This window comes from Limulus polyphemus, unplaced genomic scaffold, assembly GCF_000517525.1.
Source record: "Limulus polyphemus unplaced genomic scaffold, Limulus_polyphemus-2.1.2 Scaffold2047, whole genome shotgun sequence".
NCBI classification, from domain to species: domain Eukaryota; kingdom Metazoa; phylum Arthropoda; class Merostomata; order Xiphosura; family Limulidae; genus Limulus; species Limulus polyphemus.
The window spans coordinates 161,100-178,347 of record NW_013667657.1 but is presented as its reverse complement, the minus strand read 5'-3'; the positions used below and the strand labels follow the sequence as shown (position 1 = coordinate 178,347).

General features: G+C 33.3%; 1 protein-coding gene across 1 annotated transcript in view; it reads left to right on the top strand.

The window, feature by feature from the left end:
• LOC106465774 (formin-binding protein 1 homolog) overlaps nt 1–17,248 on the top strand; it is a 27,793-nt gene that overhangs the window by 1,645 nt on the left and 8,900 nt on the right. Inside the window, exons 2-5 of the mRNA XM_022393706.1 lie at nt 10,400–10,515; nt 12,924–12,974; nt 13,508–13,655; nt 15,105–15,167. Of these exons, the coding sequence (XP_022249414.1) occupies nt 10,400–10,515; nt 12,924–12,974; nt 13,508–13,655; nt 15,105–15,167 (378 nt within the window). The remainder of the gene's footprint in view (nt 1–10,399; nt 10,516–12,923; nt 12,975–13,507; nt 13,656–15,104; nt 15,168–17,248) is intronic.

Sequence of the window (17,248 nt, the reverse complement as noted above, 5' to 3'; positions counted from 1 at the left end):
AACTTATATTAAAGTTTTTCTTCATTACCCATTAAAGCCGTCTCCAGCCATCAATAGATTATATGTTTTTCCAAGTACAGATCTAGAAATGTTCTTCTACAATTGCTTCTCCATTAACAATAATCTTATGGAATATTTTCACATTGATTTACTTATGTTTTAGAATATCTTAAATATTTAGACAAAATACATGCAACAGTTTACAAGGTCTAAACAATAAAAACATGGAATTCAAGCTATTAACACATACCACTTCATTAGGCAAATTTTCATAACCCAACAATTCCAACATGGAAACAGTTTTGCCAAAAAATAGTTTGGAGTTAGGATTACTAACCACATGCTTGTTACTCCTAATTTTTCAGATCATCATCATGTACCATGTCACAACAAAACCTGTGACAGGTAATAACTTCTGTCTCTAAAAATGTTAGTTATATCAGCTCTAATTCTTCACACCATGGAAAACAAATGCAACTGTTTTAGCATACTGTGATCTCATTGTTTTATGTTTGCTACCATTCTGCTAACCAATTTCAGTATATATTATTTTGAGCTGGGAGATTAGTGGAATTTGATAATTGATCATACATTAGACTCATTAATGAATTACATTCAAGTAATTGATAATTCTCACGAGACTTAGTTGGAATAATTGAAAATAGTAATAATCAGAAACACTAATTTTGATTAGTTGATTATTTTTATTAATACTTATAAGTAATTAATTAATCAAATTACCCAGCTCTAATATTGTCATATATTGAAATTAATTTGGAAATTTCATTTTCAAAAAAGGTAGAAAAAAATACATTAATTACAATGATTTACTAACTGCTAAGTAAGTAATTATCATGTAATCCTTACAAAATTACATTATAATATTAAAATTATATGTAAGTGGTGTAATATTATATATATATATATATATATATAAAATATTAAAATCGGTAAACAAACAATGTTTTATAATACACAAATAAAATCTTTATTTAAACTGATCATTGGTTGTAAAAGTTACTCTACATGTTTCAGTGTGGTTTCACGTCATCTTCTGTGTGCTATATAAGTACAAAAGCCATAGTCATGTAACATTGGTTTACAATTCAAAAGAAAAGTTCACACCATATACTTACTTTCTGATCTTCTAACCCTTCATCCTTATTTAAGATCAAGTTGTTTTTGCTGTGTTTCATTATTTCAATGGTTTCTCTAATATTTCTAGCAGTCATATTATTTGGTTGAGCCAAAATAACTGTTTTTTCCCACTGGATGATATGTCCAGTATAATTTACATGTTCAGCTAATGTAGAGTTTTCACTTCTGTTTTTAACATTTCCCTTATATTCATTTATTGTAAATTTTAAGTTTCTTCTAGTTTGACCAATGTTTGCACTACCACATTGAACTTTCAATATATCTGTTTTTCCATTATATTTATTTCATCTGTAGTTTTATTTAATATTTGACTAATTTTATTAAATGGTCTGTAAATGACAATAAGATTTTTGTTCTGTTTTTTGAATTTATGAAAAATTTGACATGATAAACCTGGGATATATGGTAAAAACATTTCTTTTTTATCTATTTTATCGAATGTTGATTTTGGTATACTTTTTTGTTCAACATTTATTTGGTTTAATTTCCTCATGGCTCTATCAACAATATAAGGTGAGAAAGCTCTATCTAATGCTACATTTTTAATAAATATCAGTTCATTTTTAAATCTGCTGAATTAGAACATAGTTTTAAAGACCTGTAAACATAAGAGAAAAAAGCTGACATTTTTTGTGACTTTGGATGACATGATTCTTGGTGTGGTGGCATGATAACATAAAAAGGTTTATGATAGACTGTAGTTACTAACTTATTCTTGTTTTTCTTAACAAGTACATCCAAAAATGCTAAGCTGTTGTTTTCTTCAACTTCGTGAGTAAATTGAATATTTTAAGTGGTATAATAAACTAAATTGTTTTGATAATTTACAGATATATTTAGTCTTCTGCTTTGTAATGCAAGGTATTGATATTTATGATGAGTATTAGTTGAATCTGTTCCACACTTGTTTTCTTTTAATAACTTGAATAATAGGATTAAGTTCAGGTAATGATTGGATTTGTTTTAATTGTATATTGTTGTAGGCTTTTATATAAATTTTTTTATCTAGTGATAAAATTTCCTTGAAATTCTGATCTAGTGATGATTAAGATCTAATGTTTGGATTTACAGAATAGCTTATGACCACATTTGATTTTGATATTATTATTATTAGTAGTAGTAGTAGTAGCAGTTTCTCAATTTTCAAAAAATTACTTGGTAAGCAAACAATTTAACAAAATCTGTATCTAGAGCTTAAAACTTTATGAATTAGTTGGTGCACGTCTTAATGGGCAATTGCTACTTGATTAAATTACACATTAATTTATTCAAGCAGTTGCTTTTTATTAGTTTCACATGTTGCCCAATTAAAACTGCTCCTGCATATTTACAAACATATCCTTGTTAGGTAGAGACACTAGAAATTAGTAGTGAAGACATAAGTAATTTCATCACAGATCAATCGTAAAGCTAAGAGCTTTTGTTTTAAGTAATTCATGTCTAGACTGTAAACATTCTTTCTGTACCCTAAAACAGAACTTGATAAGAGAGATTGTTGTAAATTTTAAATAATGTAATAACATAACAAGATGTTTTGGGACAACATGAGACCTATTGGTCCATCTCGGCTGTTCCATCCTCTAGACTAAATTAAAATAATTTTTAAAAAATCTTAAAGCTAGCTCTTATCATTCATATACTTATCAAGCTTTTTCTTAACCTCACTTAAATTTAATGCCTCTACAACATCTGAAGTCAACCCATTCCAAAGGCCAACCACCCTGTTAGAAAAATGAAACTGTCTTAGCCGAAGATGACTCCTACCTTGCCAAAATTATATTTGTATCCCCTAGCCCTTCTATTCTCCCTGTTAAATATGAAAAAAGATGATGCATCAACACTATCAATTCCCTTTACAATCTTAAACACCTTAATCACATCTCCTCCTAACTCTTCTATTTTCAAGAGAAAACTAATTTCAGAGATTTCAGCCTCTCTTCATATGAAATCTCCTCCATCCCAGGCACCATTCTAGTAATCCTTCTCTGAACCCTTTCCAACAATTTGATGTTTTTCCTAAGGTAAGGAGCCCAAGACTGAACACAATATTCTAAATGTGGCCAAACCAGTGACCTGTACAATGAAATTATAACCTATTTAGACTTCCTAAAATCCTATTTGCCCTACTACTAGCAACAGCACACTGCTTGAATGGCTTTAGAGACTGATTGAATATAACACCAAGATCTCTTTCCTTCATAACACATGTTATCGTCTATTAAAATGTGCATGATTAACTTTATGCTCTGAAGAAAATTGTTAAAGTTGAGGATAAAAGAACAAATCAACAGAGGAACATTTAGATTAGTGGTGTTGTCCATTATTCTCCAAATAACAAATAAAATAACCACATTAAGGTAAGTGGAGCTTTTCATATCCACCATGGATGTGAAGATATTCAAACTAGCAGCAAACACCACATATTCATGTGTACCATTCCGTAAGTTTATAACTAACACAGAAGCAGTTTTAGTAGAAAATTTTTAGATTTTTATTTCAAAACAAGATTTTTTACTCGTGATACTTGAAATATGTCCTTACTTTCAAACTTTATCAATACATCATTCAACCAGATCTTTCTTTTTAGTTTTCTATAAAGCATTTATCACTTGCAATCACTATAGTTACATCAATATGCTGGAAATATTTCAGAGGTAGGCTATTAAGATGATATTTGATGAAAATAATTTGAATCATGAAGAGGAACTTGATATATTGTAATATGGTGCTTAGAAGAACAATAGATGACTTGATTCAGACTTTTTGAGTAATGATCAGTTGGAGAAGGCAAATGTAATGTTTGAAAATAGAAATTTGTAATTTTTTAGGTTTAAATTGTATAATATGTAATGATACACTTGCTTTTTTCATTGTTTTTATCCAACCCTGTTTTTTTTTGTTTTTTTCATATATTCTACTGACTAGCACTTCTGTTTTTTTTTTTTTATTATTGAAGCATGTGGTTGCTTGTATTGCAGCAGTAGCAAAGTATTAGAAATTTAGGCTGAATTTGAGATGTGGTCAAATTTTCTTGCATTTACGATGTACAGTCTTAGCATTGCTGGATCTACTGGGATGTTAGCTTTATGTGATATGTGTGCATGCTGCCCTAACTCTGAAGACATTTTAGATACAAAAGCAGTGGCTGGTGTTCACTATAGTTATTGATTTGGTAAACTGATTTTTACACAGCATGATTATAATGATGTTAGAGGTCCTTATTAAAGTCATCACAAATGGGAAGTTAGCATTTATTTAACAATCCTCAGCACAGTATTAGCCTTATCTACATGTTGGGTTTTTTTAATAGAGCTTCAGTTTTTCTTTAAGAGGCCACCTTGGTTGATCCTGTACATCTTTGAAAGTGCCTTTGATACAGTTCCATACAAGAGGTTAGTTAATAAATCTGATATTAACAGAATTTCTATGAAAATTAATAAATGAATAGAAAATTGGCTAAATAGCAGAAAGCAAAAAATGGTAATAATTGTTTTTACTGGGAGAATGTAAATAACACATGGTGCCCTTTAGTTGTCTGTTTTGAAATCTTTGTTACTTAATTCAATGATGTGATTTCTGCTTTCGATGTTCAGTAATATTTTGGGATGAATTGCCATCAAATGTGACTGGTTATATCTTTAATGAGTGGAAATTAAAAGAATGGGTACAACAATAACTTTGTGTGGAAACTTTTATACTTCATTCTCTTCAGCCTTAATTTGGAATACCTGGCTACTTTAGAAGTATTCTCTTTCATGTTAATGATACAGTTTGTATGATAATTTGTATACATTAATTTTGTCTACAGGATAATATGGCATTCAAAAATGCTTAACTTCATTAAGATTTATCATATCAAATGAGACATTATTTAAAAATTTTATCATTAAACAGTATAATTTTATATCTACTGCTACTATTTTGCACCATTTCTATTGACAAACTGCAGTTTTTATCAAACCATCTATGTGTAACCAATTGGACTTAAGTCTGTAAAGTACACTTAACACTGGCTAACTTGTATACTAGTGATACTTGGATATCCTTAAAACTGTATATCCAAACATTTAACTATTTAGTTTAATTTAAATAAACATTGATTTCAAGATGATATACACCTCTGCATGCAAATAAGCCATCTTTTCTGCCCGTTAGCCTTAGAGATGTGCAAGCCACTAGCCTTTAGGCAATTCCCACCTAATCTCGTGAATTGCACTACTATGACCCAACTATGTTCAAAAGCCCTCCACCAGCACTCACTTTTCTTTTGCACTCACGATTCTTCATTCTTTTCCTCAGTACTGAACATATGAGATGTGTTTTTTCTTTTCCAATTTAAGAAGATTTGCAATATTTAAGGAAATTAATTTCCTTTTCTTTTTCTACAAACTGTGAACCTACTAGTTCATGTAACATTTAGACTATTTGTGTGAGTGAATATTTTCCTCTTGCTGATTATTTAACAACTATGGCTTTTGGAGGCACATTCACTGGGGATTACGTGACAGTAGGTTTCTTTATGCAACCAAGACCTTCAGCTTTAGTCCCTTCTTCAGGCATTCTTTCTCCTTGTTTTGTGGGGAGAATGAGGATATGAATTTGATTGTTTCCTATTCCCAGTTATGTTTTGAGAACTTCTCTCCCTGTTAAAGAGAAACCATAAACTTTCTTGCATTATCTGGACTTAATTTCACAGGTATGCACCATTCTTTCTCTTTCCCCCGTGTCATATTATTATTCTTGTTCCTTTCTTCTTAATCATAATCATAACTAAACATAACTCTAATGCCCAATACTTTTGTCTTTCCTTGATCCTTTTTAACACACTTCTTTACCTTTCCTTAAGTCTGAGGCCCTCCATCATGTTCCAGAGAGTATTGTGGACAATTCTTGCTCCCTTTACTTCTACACTGTAACCTGTCCCACTTCTACTATTTCCCTGCTCACTAGGCTCTTTACTGCAGAGAATTGTTGGGTAGGGGTGCTCTACTATTTCAGTTTGTCTTCTATGGCATCTTCACCTGGCCCCTTTCTTTGCCCAGAAGCTTTGGGGGTATTCCTAATTTGATTGAATTACAGGCTAATGCTGTCCATCATCAATCCTCACTTTCATCCTTTGTTTCCATGTTGTCACAAACCCAACCTTCTACCAATGTACCTCAACTTAGTCCCCAGTTCCTGCCTTTTTGATTTTCACTTTCCAACTTTCCTATTCAACCTAGAATCAGAATCAAAGAGCTCACTGGTGATGATTAAGTGAAGTCAGGTCATGGTTTGAGCTCCCATGGTCATGCTTTTCTGTCCACACAGGAATTACTCTATCTTTTTATTCATGGACTTTCTCTCCAACTCTCTTCCTCTCCTTCTCTCATCCCTCATCATGTTTCCTCCTCCTGATCCTATCTGTGTACAACTTCTAGAGGTGAAAGTATTTGTAAACACTGCGAACATTTTCCTCACTACTGCTTGATATTCATCTGGGAGTATTTTTCAAATAATTTCTCATCTGAGCTTAGCCTTTTTCTATCTGCCTGCAAGCTGTGGAACTATTAGTCACCAGGATCCATGCCTATCCTACTTATACTGAGTGAGAGGTTTTATGTTTGGAGACTGTGACTTCATTGGAACTGCTTCTCCTTTCGGGTCACACATATTTGCACCTCCTCTGTTGGTCCTTGAGTGACCAGAGGGGCTCTCATGGGAAACTTTCTCAACAGTTAACATGTACTCTACTCTACTCAAGGATGTGTAGTGGTGGCTGGAACAATCCAATATTCCTATCTGTGTTCCATTACCTCTACCCAAACTGGATCTACACCTCTGATTGGGGAGCATCTCTGCACAACAATTTGACATTTGGACCCAGGATTAGTTTTCTTTCCATATTAATGCTCTTAAACTTCTGGTAGTTTGTTATGCATTCCTCCATTTTTTACCCCCCTACTAGAACATTTCATTGCAATACATTCGTATGACTTCTTGGTTTTCCTATATCAACTGTCTTGAGGAAACCCAATCCAGGACCTCTTGCTTTCAAACCCTGGGCCTTCCTTATTGGGCTAATTCTCAATGGGTTCATCTCATCGGCTGCTAAGCACTGGGTGTTATGAACCTGGATGTGAACTATCTTACTCGACCAGGTCATGTTCTGCCCAAGGAATCATTTCTTCACCTCTAGGTTCCCATTGGGAGTGCTCATCTTGGAGACTCCACTCATTTCCTGCTTCTTCTCTTCTGATTACCTATTCCCTTTCTCTTGGCCCTGGCTTTCAGCCAGGACTGATCTTATCTTTTTCATTATGCTTACCCACCTGTCCATCTTTTATCTCAGGTCCTGGCCTTGATTTCAGACACACCTTGTTGTGTCCTTTTCGTGGTACCCCTCTGGCTGACTCAACATTGATTCCTTCTTCTATGCCACCTGACAACCCAATCCCATTTTCCTCTGCCAACTATACACTCTCTCTGTTGCTTCAACATCACACATCACTGTTACATCACAGAATCTTGTCCCTTCACCTTCAGGATTTGTCATGTCCATCACCCATTGAACTGGACTTTCTGAGTTGGTAGCCTTTTTTCTTTCCCATTCCTGTTGTCCTGCTACCTTATCCATTTACAGGCATAAGTGGCATGTCTTTCAACTTTGATCCATCTGTTGCCACATTCCTCCTGACCTTTCAACCATCGGCCATCTCTCTTCCTTTTACCTGACTGTTCAACAGTGATTCAGCAGACTCCACCCATGCCAGTTATTGGACAGCCTTGTCTACAACATTTTGCCTTTCTCAATACCTCAAGGTGTTTTCTTCCCTAATTCTTTCCACCTTGGTATGGTTCTTTCTTATCCATAGACCTACTCACCCTATTTCCATTCCCAACTGGGATGTCAGTGTCATTCTGCATGCTTTTACCTATGCCCCTTTCGAGTTGTTGGCAATTTACAACTTGTACCATTTCTCTTAAGAACTATTTCCTCTTTCTTCTCACCTATGATTGCCATCATTTGTATATCTATGCCATTAACTTTTCCTGTATTCCTTTCTATCATTTTTATAATCTTCTTTATCTTGACTGGTCCTACCTCCCTAAGATTTCAGCCACTCAGGAAGATAACTGCTCCTTTCCTCCATTTCACTCCTCTATGATTGATCGGACCCAGACAGACCTTTTTGCATTGCTTATGACATTTGTTGCTACTTGTACCTCTCATTTTCATGGCTTCTGTCAATTTCTATATTTGGTCTACTTCTCATTGGTGGTTGATGCTTGCACACTGCTCCACATTTCAGTTCATCAGGTTAGTCACCTCACTCATTCCCTTGCTACTGGTTTCCGATAGTTGCTGGATGAGATCTTTCAAGCTGGCAAATGGACTACCTCACACACACACCTTCATTGACCATTATCTTCACCATCTGGCTGTTTTGTCTCCTGAAGGTTACTGCCTGCCTCCATACTACATTTTACTCATAATTTTGAGACTGGTGAGTTTGTTTCTTTCTTCTTATTACAGCATTTGCATATAAGATCCTGCCAGCTGGCTGATGGTTTCTCACAGGGTATATGTATTTTCCAAAATTCTGCATCAAGCCAAGATAATGAAAATGCTCATACCACTCACCCTAGGTCAATATGTGCCCACTATTGAATGGGGTGTTCTACAAGACCACTTGAGGTATCCTCATGGTATATCTGACTACTGTCTGATCCAGACCACACCTATTCCATGGACTATCATGGAAAAAGCTCTGCCTGCTTCCCTGGCTTGTGGTTGCTGGCTTTTCAAAATAGGGATACAAAATAATCCATTATATTGTCTCCACCAAAAGACCTTTCCAGTTGGAACAGTACAGATGGGGATCTGGTCATTTTCTGTGGGTCTCCCCACTGCAAATTCCTCCTCCTATTTTTATTTCAGTGGAGCATGGGAGACCCTTGCCACTTACCAGTTCCTACCTGCTAGGGTGGTTGCCCATGGAGAATTCTCACTGATTGGGACCTAACTGCTAGGGCTAGAACAAGGGATACCAATCAATGGGAATTGGGGTAGTGATGACACTGTCATTGTAGTTCAGGTCACCCCTCATATAATTATACTTATAACATGCCACTTCTGCCATGATCCTGCAGCCTGAGCCTGCACAGTGGAGTTGAGGTAAGCACATCATATGATACTGCGCTCTCCTCCCGCAGTCTGAATCTGTTCAGTAGAGATGAGACGAGGTCACACCAATAACCCTACCTTTTTCCTGCAGTAGCATCTATTCAGTAGAGTTAAGGTTAATGTTTTCTTTATACGTGGCCTCCTCCTGCAGTCATCTCCTGTTTAGTTGAGGTGAGCATGCACTAACAACCTTGTCCACTCTATGTCATGAATCTGTGCTCTCCTCCTGCAACTGGTGTTGATTTATGGTTTGACGATAGTTGAAGTGAGCATAAGGTACAGTATGAATGTGCCCCAATCATGTCAATCATGTTGGCTCTCCAACCTCTTGTGTGCAAGTATTCAGATGGTCATGTTCTTATTCTGCTCATCCCTGCAACACATGGGACTCATTTGCCTCATTCTCCCATTTTCCTGGATGAAGAGTATACCCTGAAAGAGATCAGATGCAGTCTGTCCCTATGGAGCCTCTGCCATTAGGTGTCACACTATGAGTTTCCTTTGAGTGCTTCTGAAGGGAACTCATCTAGGTAAATTTTTATACTGACCCTTGCACCACATCAACATGGGATTCTATCTCCATCATGTGAAGAGGTTTGAATCATCTCGGAGGTTAACATTTTCCTTACCAGAAAATGTATTTCTGATAGATACTCACCTCTACACGCACCTTTTATCCCTTCCTCCCCACTTTCAGTGCACCATAGTGTTCTTTGCCTTGTCAAAGAATGAATATTCCTGAGTGCAAAAGCATAGAGGGAGTTAGTGCACAAGGAGGTGTGTTACCCTCCTATTGGTGTAGGGGTTTTGCTGCATGATAATATCCTTATGCAGTTTTGCAATTCACAAGAAATCTTGTGAGATTAGGTGAGAGTTGCTTAAAGACTAGTGGCATGCAAGTCTCTAAGGCAGATTCATGGGGAAAATAGCTTAATTGTGTACAGAAGTGAGTATCTATCGGAAGTACATTTTCAGGTAAGGAAAATGTTGACTTTAATTAATTGATACAATTAACAATTAAAATATAAGTTGATATTAACTGTCTTTGCTCAATTGATATTCTTGTTGTTTTAGGATCGCTATGACAGTATTCATTCACACACTAATCAGGGAATTGAGTTGTTGGAGAAGTATGGACAGTTTGTAAAAGAGAGATGTTCTATTGAATCTGATTATGCCAATAAATTAAGGTTGGTTTGTACTTTCACAAAAATGTAGTTTTCACAATTTTAAAACTGTTATATGAATCTGTTATTTTAATTTAATCAACATTTTGCTTTGATTGTAACAGTGATATAGAACATGCTTCACGAAAACATTGCTTTCAAGAAAGGTAATAAAAATCAAACTAAAAACGCAACTAAAGCTTTTTCTTATAGTTATATCTTGCAGTATTTTTTTTTTCTTAATAAATTCATTCTATTTTTATCACTGATATCATGATTTATCTATTGTCAGTTTTGAGCTTTTTGTGAGAAATTTCTAGTCATTTATTTTCAGGTTCAGTTTTATGTTTTCGTATTTGATCATTAATCCCTTCTGTGATTTGCCCGAGATGACTAAAGCACCCTACATGTTTCAAAAAACATTTCTTCAAGTTAATTCTGGCAAACCATTTTTCACTGTACTTTTAATATTTGTCTGAATTTATTTGCATATCATCATGTATTATGATCAGTGCTCACTAGGTGGCATTGGAAATACTGTTATAGCTGATCTCTGTTGGATTTATTCTGAATTATGTATCATAAATGCTGCAGAAAATCATTCCTATTCTTTACTGTAGTTTTAGTGAAATAATATATTTAATGTATAAATCCACATACACAACATTTATTTATTGAGTATATTTTGTGCAGAAATATAATAACTGATCATAAAAAGAACATTTGTTACATTAATATATATAAATATAGGCTATCAGAAAAGTGAAATAAATAAAACCTGACTCTTTTTTTTTTTTAGCTCATTTCTAAAAAAGGCCTGACATGGAAGTGGTTAATATTATTAATTTGGTTAATTTCAAAAGGAAAAGTGTTATTTTGCACAAGTTAAATGATCAAATGCTATGTTAGTAAAAATATTAAAACTATATTCTAACATTTCAGCTTTTGGTCAGTGCTTAGATGCCAATTTTATGATCCTAAATGTAGGTAAAAAGTTAAGATAATTCACATTTATTATAACCTACAGTAGTTTTATCTTGTTACCTTTTGGTATCTTCCAGTGTATTAAAAAGCTGGTTGGTAATAAACTTTATTTCTTCCTAAACTAACCCCAATATTCAATTGCAGTTTTCTAAGTCATCTTTTGGAAACTTTGTTGTATATTCACTTGAAAATTAGAATGGTCATTCCTCATTATATGCAACTAAATAAAAGATCAATATCAATCATCTTTATGATAAAAACGTATTAGTCCAGTGCATTTATAAGTATTCTGGAAAATTTTAAATTATTTTATCAGTAACTTATTTTCTGTGAATTTTAATTTTTAATACACTGCTCAGATCAGGGTCAGTTGTTTAAAGATGACATTTAACGTAAGAACTCCATGCATGATCAGTGCTGGCCTAGCAAGCACCTGGTCCAAGTAGCAGGGTGATCAGATCAGTGGCATGACTGAATTAAGAAAAGGATCTTAGTATAAATGTTGATAAGTCACTCAAGCCAATGAAGTAGTGTTCTGTTGCCAATAGCAAAATTAATAGAATTTTAGTGTGTATTTATAGACATACTGATAACAAGTCAGATACTTTTCTTTTGATAAAAATCACTGGTTAGGCTTCCTTCTAATATGATACCTTACCTCTTCTCACATATAGCCTTGAATTGGAAAAACTATATGTGAGAAAAGGTAATTATCTATTGGAAATACATTTTCAGTGTTGGAAAATGTCAACTTTAGAATATCTTGTGGTTTTGGTCTTCTTACCTGTGAAAGGACATTGACGTGAAAGAGTTCAGAGGAGGGTTACTAGGATGAATTCAGAAATGGAAGGGTTATATTATAGGGGTATGTTATGTTCTTTTATTTTGTCTTGAGAAAACAATGGTAAGAGGTAATCTCATTGAAGTTTACAAAATTACTCATGGAATGATAGAAGCCTCTGATTTATTTGTGCTGAATTCCAAAGATATTATGACAAGAAAACACAAATTAAGATTTGAAAAAAAGGTATGTTAAATTTCAGTTTAGACAGTTTTATTTTTCTACATATAACAGGGTGATTAACTTATGAAATGAGTTGCCATTAGCAGTAGCAGAGGCTGGCATCTTGTAGGAGTTTAAGAGATGAATTTCATACGTCTTGAAAAACAAAGGGTTCAATTTTTACATTTTCATGGGACTGAGTATATAAGGATGGCCTTGAAAAGAGAAATGATTCCTGGCTGTCTGCATGAAACTTCAATTGGTCACCTTGTGCTTAAGACTGGCCTTCTCATGGATGCTTACATTTCAATAACAGCAGTAGCATGCAGGTGTCGAGTAAGACTGGGAAACAACTCTGATTGAGTGTACTTCTGTGTTGCTCAGAATTTACTGTCAGTTAAATAATTTTAACTTTGTTAACATTGTCTTTTCTTTTTTTTTCCAGGAGATTAGTAAAGAGCTACCAACCTAGAAAGAAAGGTGAAGATGATAACCAGTAAGTGTTGCATCAGTTTCTCTTTTAAAATATTTAATTTTTATGTGATGATTCATTTTCTGTAGCTCCTGAAAACACCGTAGAGAGAATATCAACATCTGATGTTTATAGAATTTTTAATTTATCCAAATTTTTGCCTTGTAGTTAAAACTTAAAATTAAATGTTCTTTGAAAAATAAGAGATGATAGAGAGGCATTTACATTCAATTTTATTAAAGTTTTTAATTTCTAGCTAGACATTTTAGCAAGACTTGACATGCAAGTAATATTGTGGATGTTCCTAAAATCACAACGAAGAACAAAGAATTTTTATGTTGTGAATTTAATTATAGTACATTGAAGAAAACAGTTAAAGGATAATTAAAATGTATATTATTTTACTAGTGAAAAGCCAAACACATCCATCAGCATGAAATAATGAGAATTATCTTCCAAGTTTATTTTTATTCAGATTTGTTTATGCTTATAATAAGAAAGCTTAAGCATATCTATTTCCAGTAAAAGATATCGTTAAACCTGTTGTTGTTTTTTAGGTATTCATCCTCTCAAGCTTACATTAGTATGTTAAATGAAGTTGGTGAAATTGCTAGCCAGCATGAAATCATTTCAGAAAAGTTAACAGTTAATATTGTAAAAGAAGTTCAAAATGTGACAAAAGAGCTAAAAGATGAAAGAAAAAAGGTTAGTTTGTGCATTACAAGTTTTTCTTTAATGAAAATAAGAATGTTTCAGTCAGAATTTTCTAAATATACATCATATAGATGTGTACAGTTTATATAAAATCGTTGATACCTAATATAACATGAAATTAATATTAATTGACAGTACATCAATAAATTATCACTATATCTTTTAATGTTGGAAATTAGTTGAAATATTAAGATCAGTGATTGGTTCATTAGAACTGATCAATTATAATTGATTAGTGACATTTTCTTTATTTTTGAATAAGTTGAAATAAATAAAAACATTAAAATTTCTTGTGATTATTTGGAAAGTATATACACTTACTTTTCAGGATAAATATGTAGCAAAGAGACACGAAAAATTTCTGAATTAAACTTTGTCTCCATTAATTTTAGCTCATAATTTGATATCTTCTTAGACTGAAGCTCAATAAATACTCTATTGAGGAGGTAGAATTGATTATCACCACCACCATATTCAGCGATAATATTTACAAAAACTCAACTGGCTTGAATAAATCATAAAAAAAAATCAGACCAAAAGCCAGTAAATACTTTTGCTTTCAGTTTCACCAGTCATAAGAGTATAAACAGTTCTCTAGCTGTAACATTTTCAGAAACGGATTTTTTATTTATAGTAATAAGATATGAAAAGATATTAAACTATTTAATCTATTGCATGCCAGTGGATCAATGGTAAACTTGAGGGCTTTAAATGCTGAAAATCAGGTTTCAATACTTGTGGTTGGCACAGCACAAATAGCTCATCTTTAGCTTTGTGCTTAATAACAAACAAACAAATCTAGTGTGTTGCAAGTTATTTTTCTATCATCAGTTTTGCTTATAAATAATGTTTATATTATTTATTGTATTGTATAGAAATGTACAAATATTTTGTTTTGTAAGTTATATCTGTTCTTCAGTTTTAATTTCCTTAATGTTATTGATGAAAATGTTTAATTTATATATATATATATATATATATACATATCATTCTAAAGATTATTTTCCATCATTACCTTGGTATATGGATATTGGAGTTTAAACCTGATCTCTTAAACTCAAACCTTTTGAGATATTATTTGGATTACTGCTAGAAATAAGGGTACCCAAATGATGAATCAATGCATTCTAATCATTATATACTATTTTTTTATGACACCTAATTAGGTTAGAATATTCAATTAGAAATTAAATACTGTGCTAATTGTTTGATCTGATTTTTATAGTTTGCTTTAGTTATAAAGTTAATGATAATGTGCATAATCTTATTTCTTAAATCTTACCTACCAATTAAAAAAGTCTGACACTCTTCTGAGTATAAACTGTAAAAATGCAAGGTGTTCTTTTCATAAGATATAAATTATATTATAGTATTTTTCTTGAAAGTTTGGTATATTTCAAGACCTTATAAATAGCTTAAAGAAATCATCTAATATTTCAGTATCTCAGAGAAGGTCAACATCATCATGGTCAGCTACAGAATGCCTTCATAATGCTTGAAAAGGTAAGAAAAATATTGGTCAACACCTTAAAACTATAGGTGCAAAACTGGGAAGAATATTGTTCATTTGAGGCATTATGGAGTATGTTTTGAAATGGCCCTTTGCAGTTTTAAGCATTGGGGGAGTTTAGTGTTCATTGTTTAGGTAAACATTAATTACTGCAAAGTGGAAGTTGTTGAATAATAGGTGTTTAATCACTTCAGTAGACTTGTGTCCATGGCTTTGAGACTGATTTAAAATCTGTCACGACTGTTCTTGTTGAAGTTATGTTAAATTAATTTTCAGTAGAGGATACAGATTTGTATAATAAAATGTAAAATCACTTATGTGTGTTGACCAACTCTGAAGATTTCAAGTGTTTTTGGTTGTGTATGATTAATAGTATTGACTTTTCTCTTCAAAAGTTCTTAAATTGACTTGCAGATAAAATTTTGATAAGGATAGACCGAATACCATTTTTATCATATAGTCTTGAATAGCCATTTTGTTTTTATATATATATATATATAATACAGTTTAGCATAGACTTAAATATATTAATGAATCCATGAAATGTGCTAATCAATAAAAAAAATACATGAAAGCAAGGTTTAAGTGTCAGAACCTTACTAAATCTCGCAGGCCACCACATGTGGACAGGAAACTGCATACATTACATACATACATGTTAAGAAGGACTTAGTGATACTGCAGAACATATAAATTGGATTCAGTGGTGTGCTGTGGATTCACATTAGTATTTTATCACCATCTACTGCTGATATATAATCAACGTGCAAAATACACAGTTTTCTGCCCAAGTTCTGTTGTTATACCAGTGATAGTAGTTTGTAACTTTGAGCATTTAACTCCCAGCTGGAATGGTCATCAGTTCAGAAATAAAGGTAGAAATGTTGCAGAAAGTATAATAGTTAGTTGAGGATTATGTTGAAATCATTAAATTGTGCAAGGACACTGCTGTTATGTTTGTGGAAATAGATGGTTGAGTTGGACAATGAGTGCACGGTGAATGTCCAGTCAAATAACTGCCACACAGGCTTCCTTCTTGAAGAATCAGGAATTTTATCAATACTATAATCCAGCAAATATTAAAGGATGGGATAATTAATCTTCAGAATTCTTAGGAATCTCAGTGGTAATTGTCAGAAAAAAGGAAGGAATGCCAAGGTTCTGTGTGGAATTTTGATGGATGAATGCATTAACATGAATTGATACCTTTCAACTACCAGATATGAATATGGATACATTGGAAGTTGCTTGTTGGTTCATTATACTAGATCTGATCACTGGGTGATTGAAGCTTGTGAATAATGAAAATAGTCCTAAGACTGCATTCACCACCCTGGAAGAACTGTATAAATTCTGTGTCATGCTATTCTATTTATGTAACATGTAACAGGCTTATGGAGTTAACCCTAAAAAGATGACAATGGTAGGGGCGTCTCATGTGTGTGGAGACATTATTGTATTTGGTCACACATTTCAAGTGCAAATGAGAACCTTACAGTGCATCAAGAGCCAGGTTTGAAATTTAAACCCATTAAAGTGTACATGGAAATTAAGTTTTTTTCTATCATATATTAGATATGATTAGAGTGTTCAATGATTTCATGAAGATTACGATTGTCAAGAGCTGGCCACAGTGTGAAACCAAATGAAGAGTTCACAACTTCCTAGATCTTGTGTGATGTTCTTGGTGGTTTTTGGCCAATTTCTTCAAGATAGCTTCATTACTGTCTAAATTGATTGAAGTTAATACACTTTACCTAGATGCAGAAATGTAAAGATATGTTCAAGTTCTTGAAGCATGCTTTGATTGAAGCATCAGTGCTGGCTAATCCTCTTCAAGACTATCCATTCATTCTGTATACAGATGCCAATGATAGTGAAATTGGAGCAATTTTGTCACACATATGGAATGATTTAAGAGTATGTAATCATGTAAGAATTTGTGTGCTAACTGCTTGCCCCCCAGTGGCACAGCGGTATGTCTGCGGACTTACAACGCTAGAAACCGGGTTTCGATACCCGTGGTGGGCAGAACACAGATAGCCCTTGTGTAGCTTTGTGCATAATTAAAAAC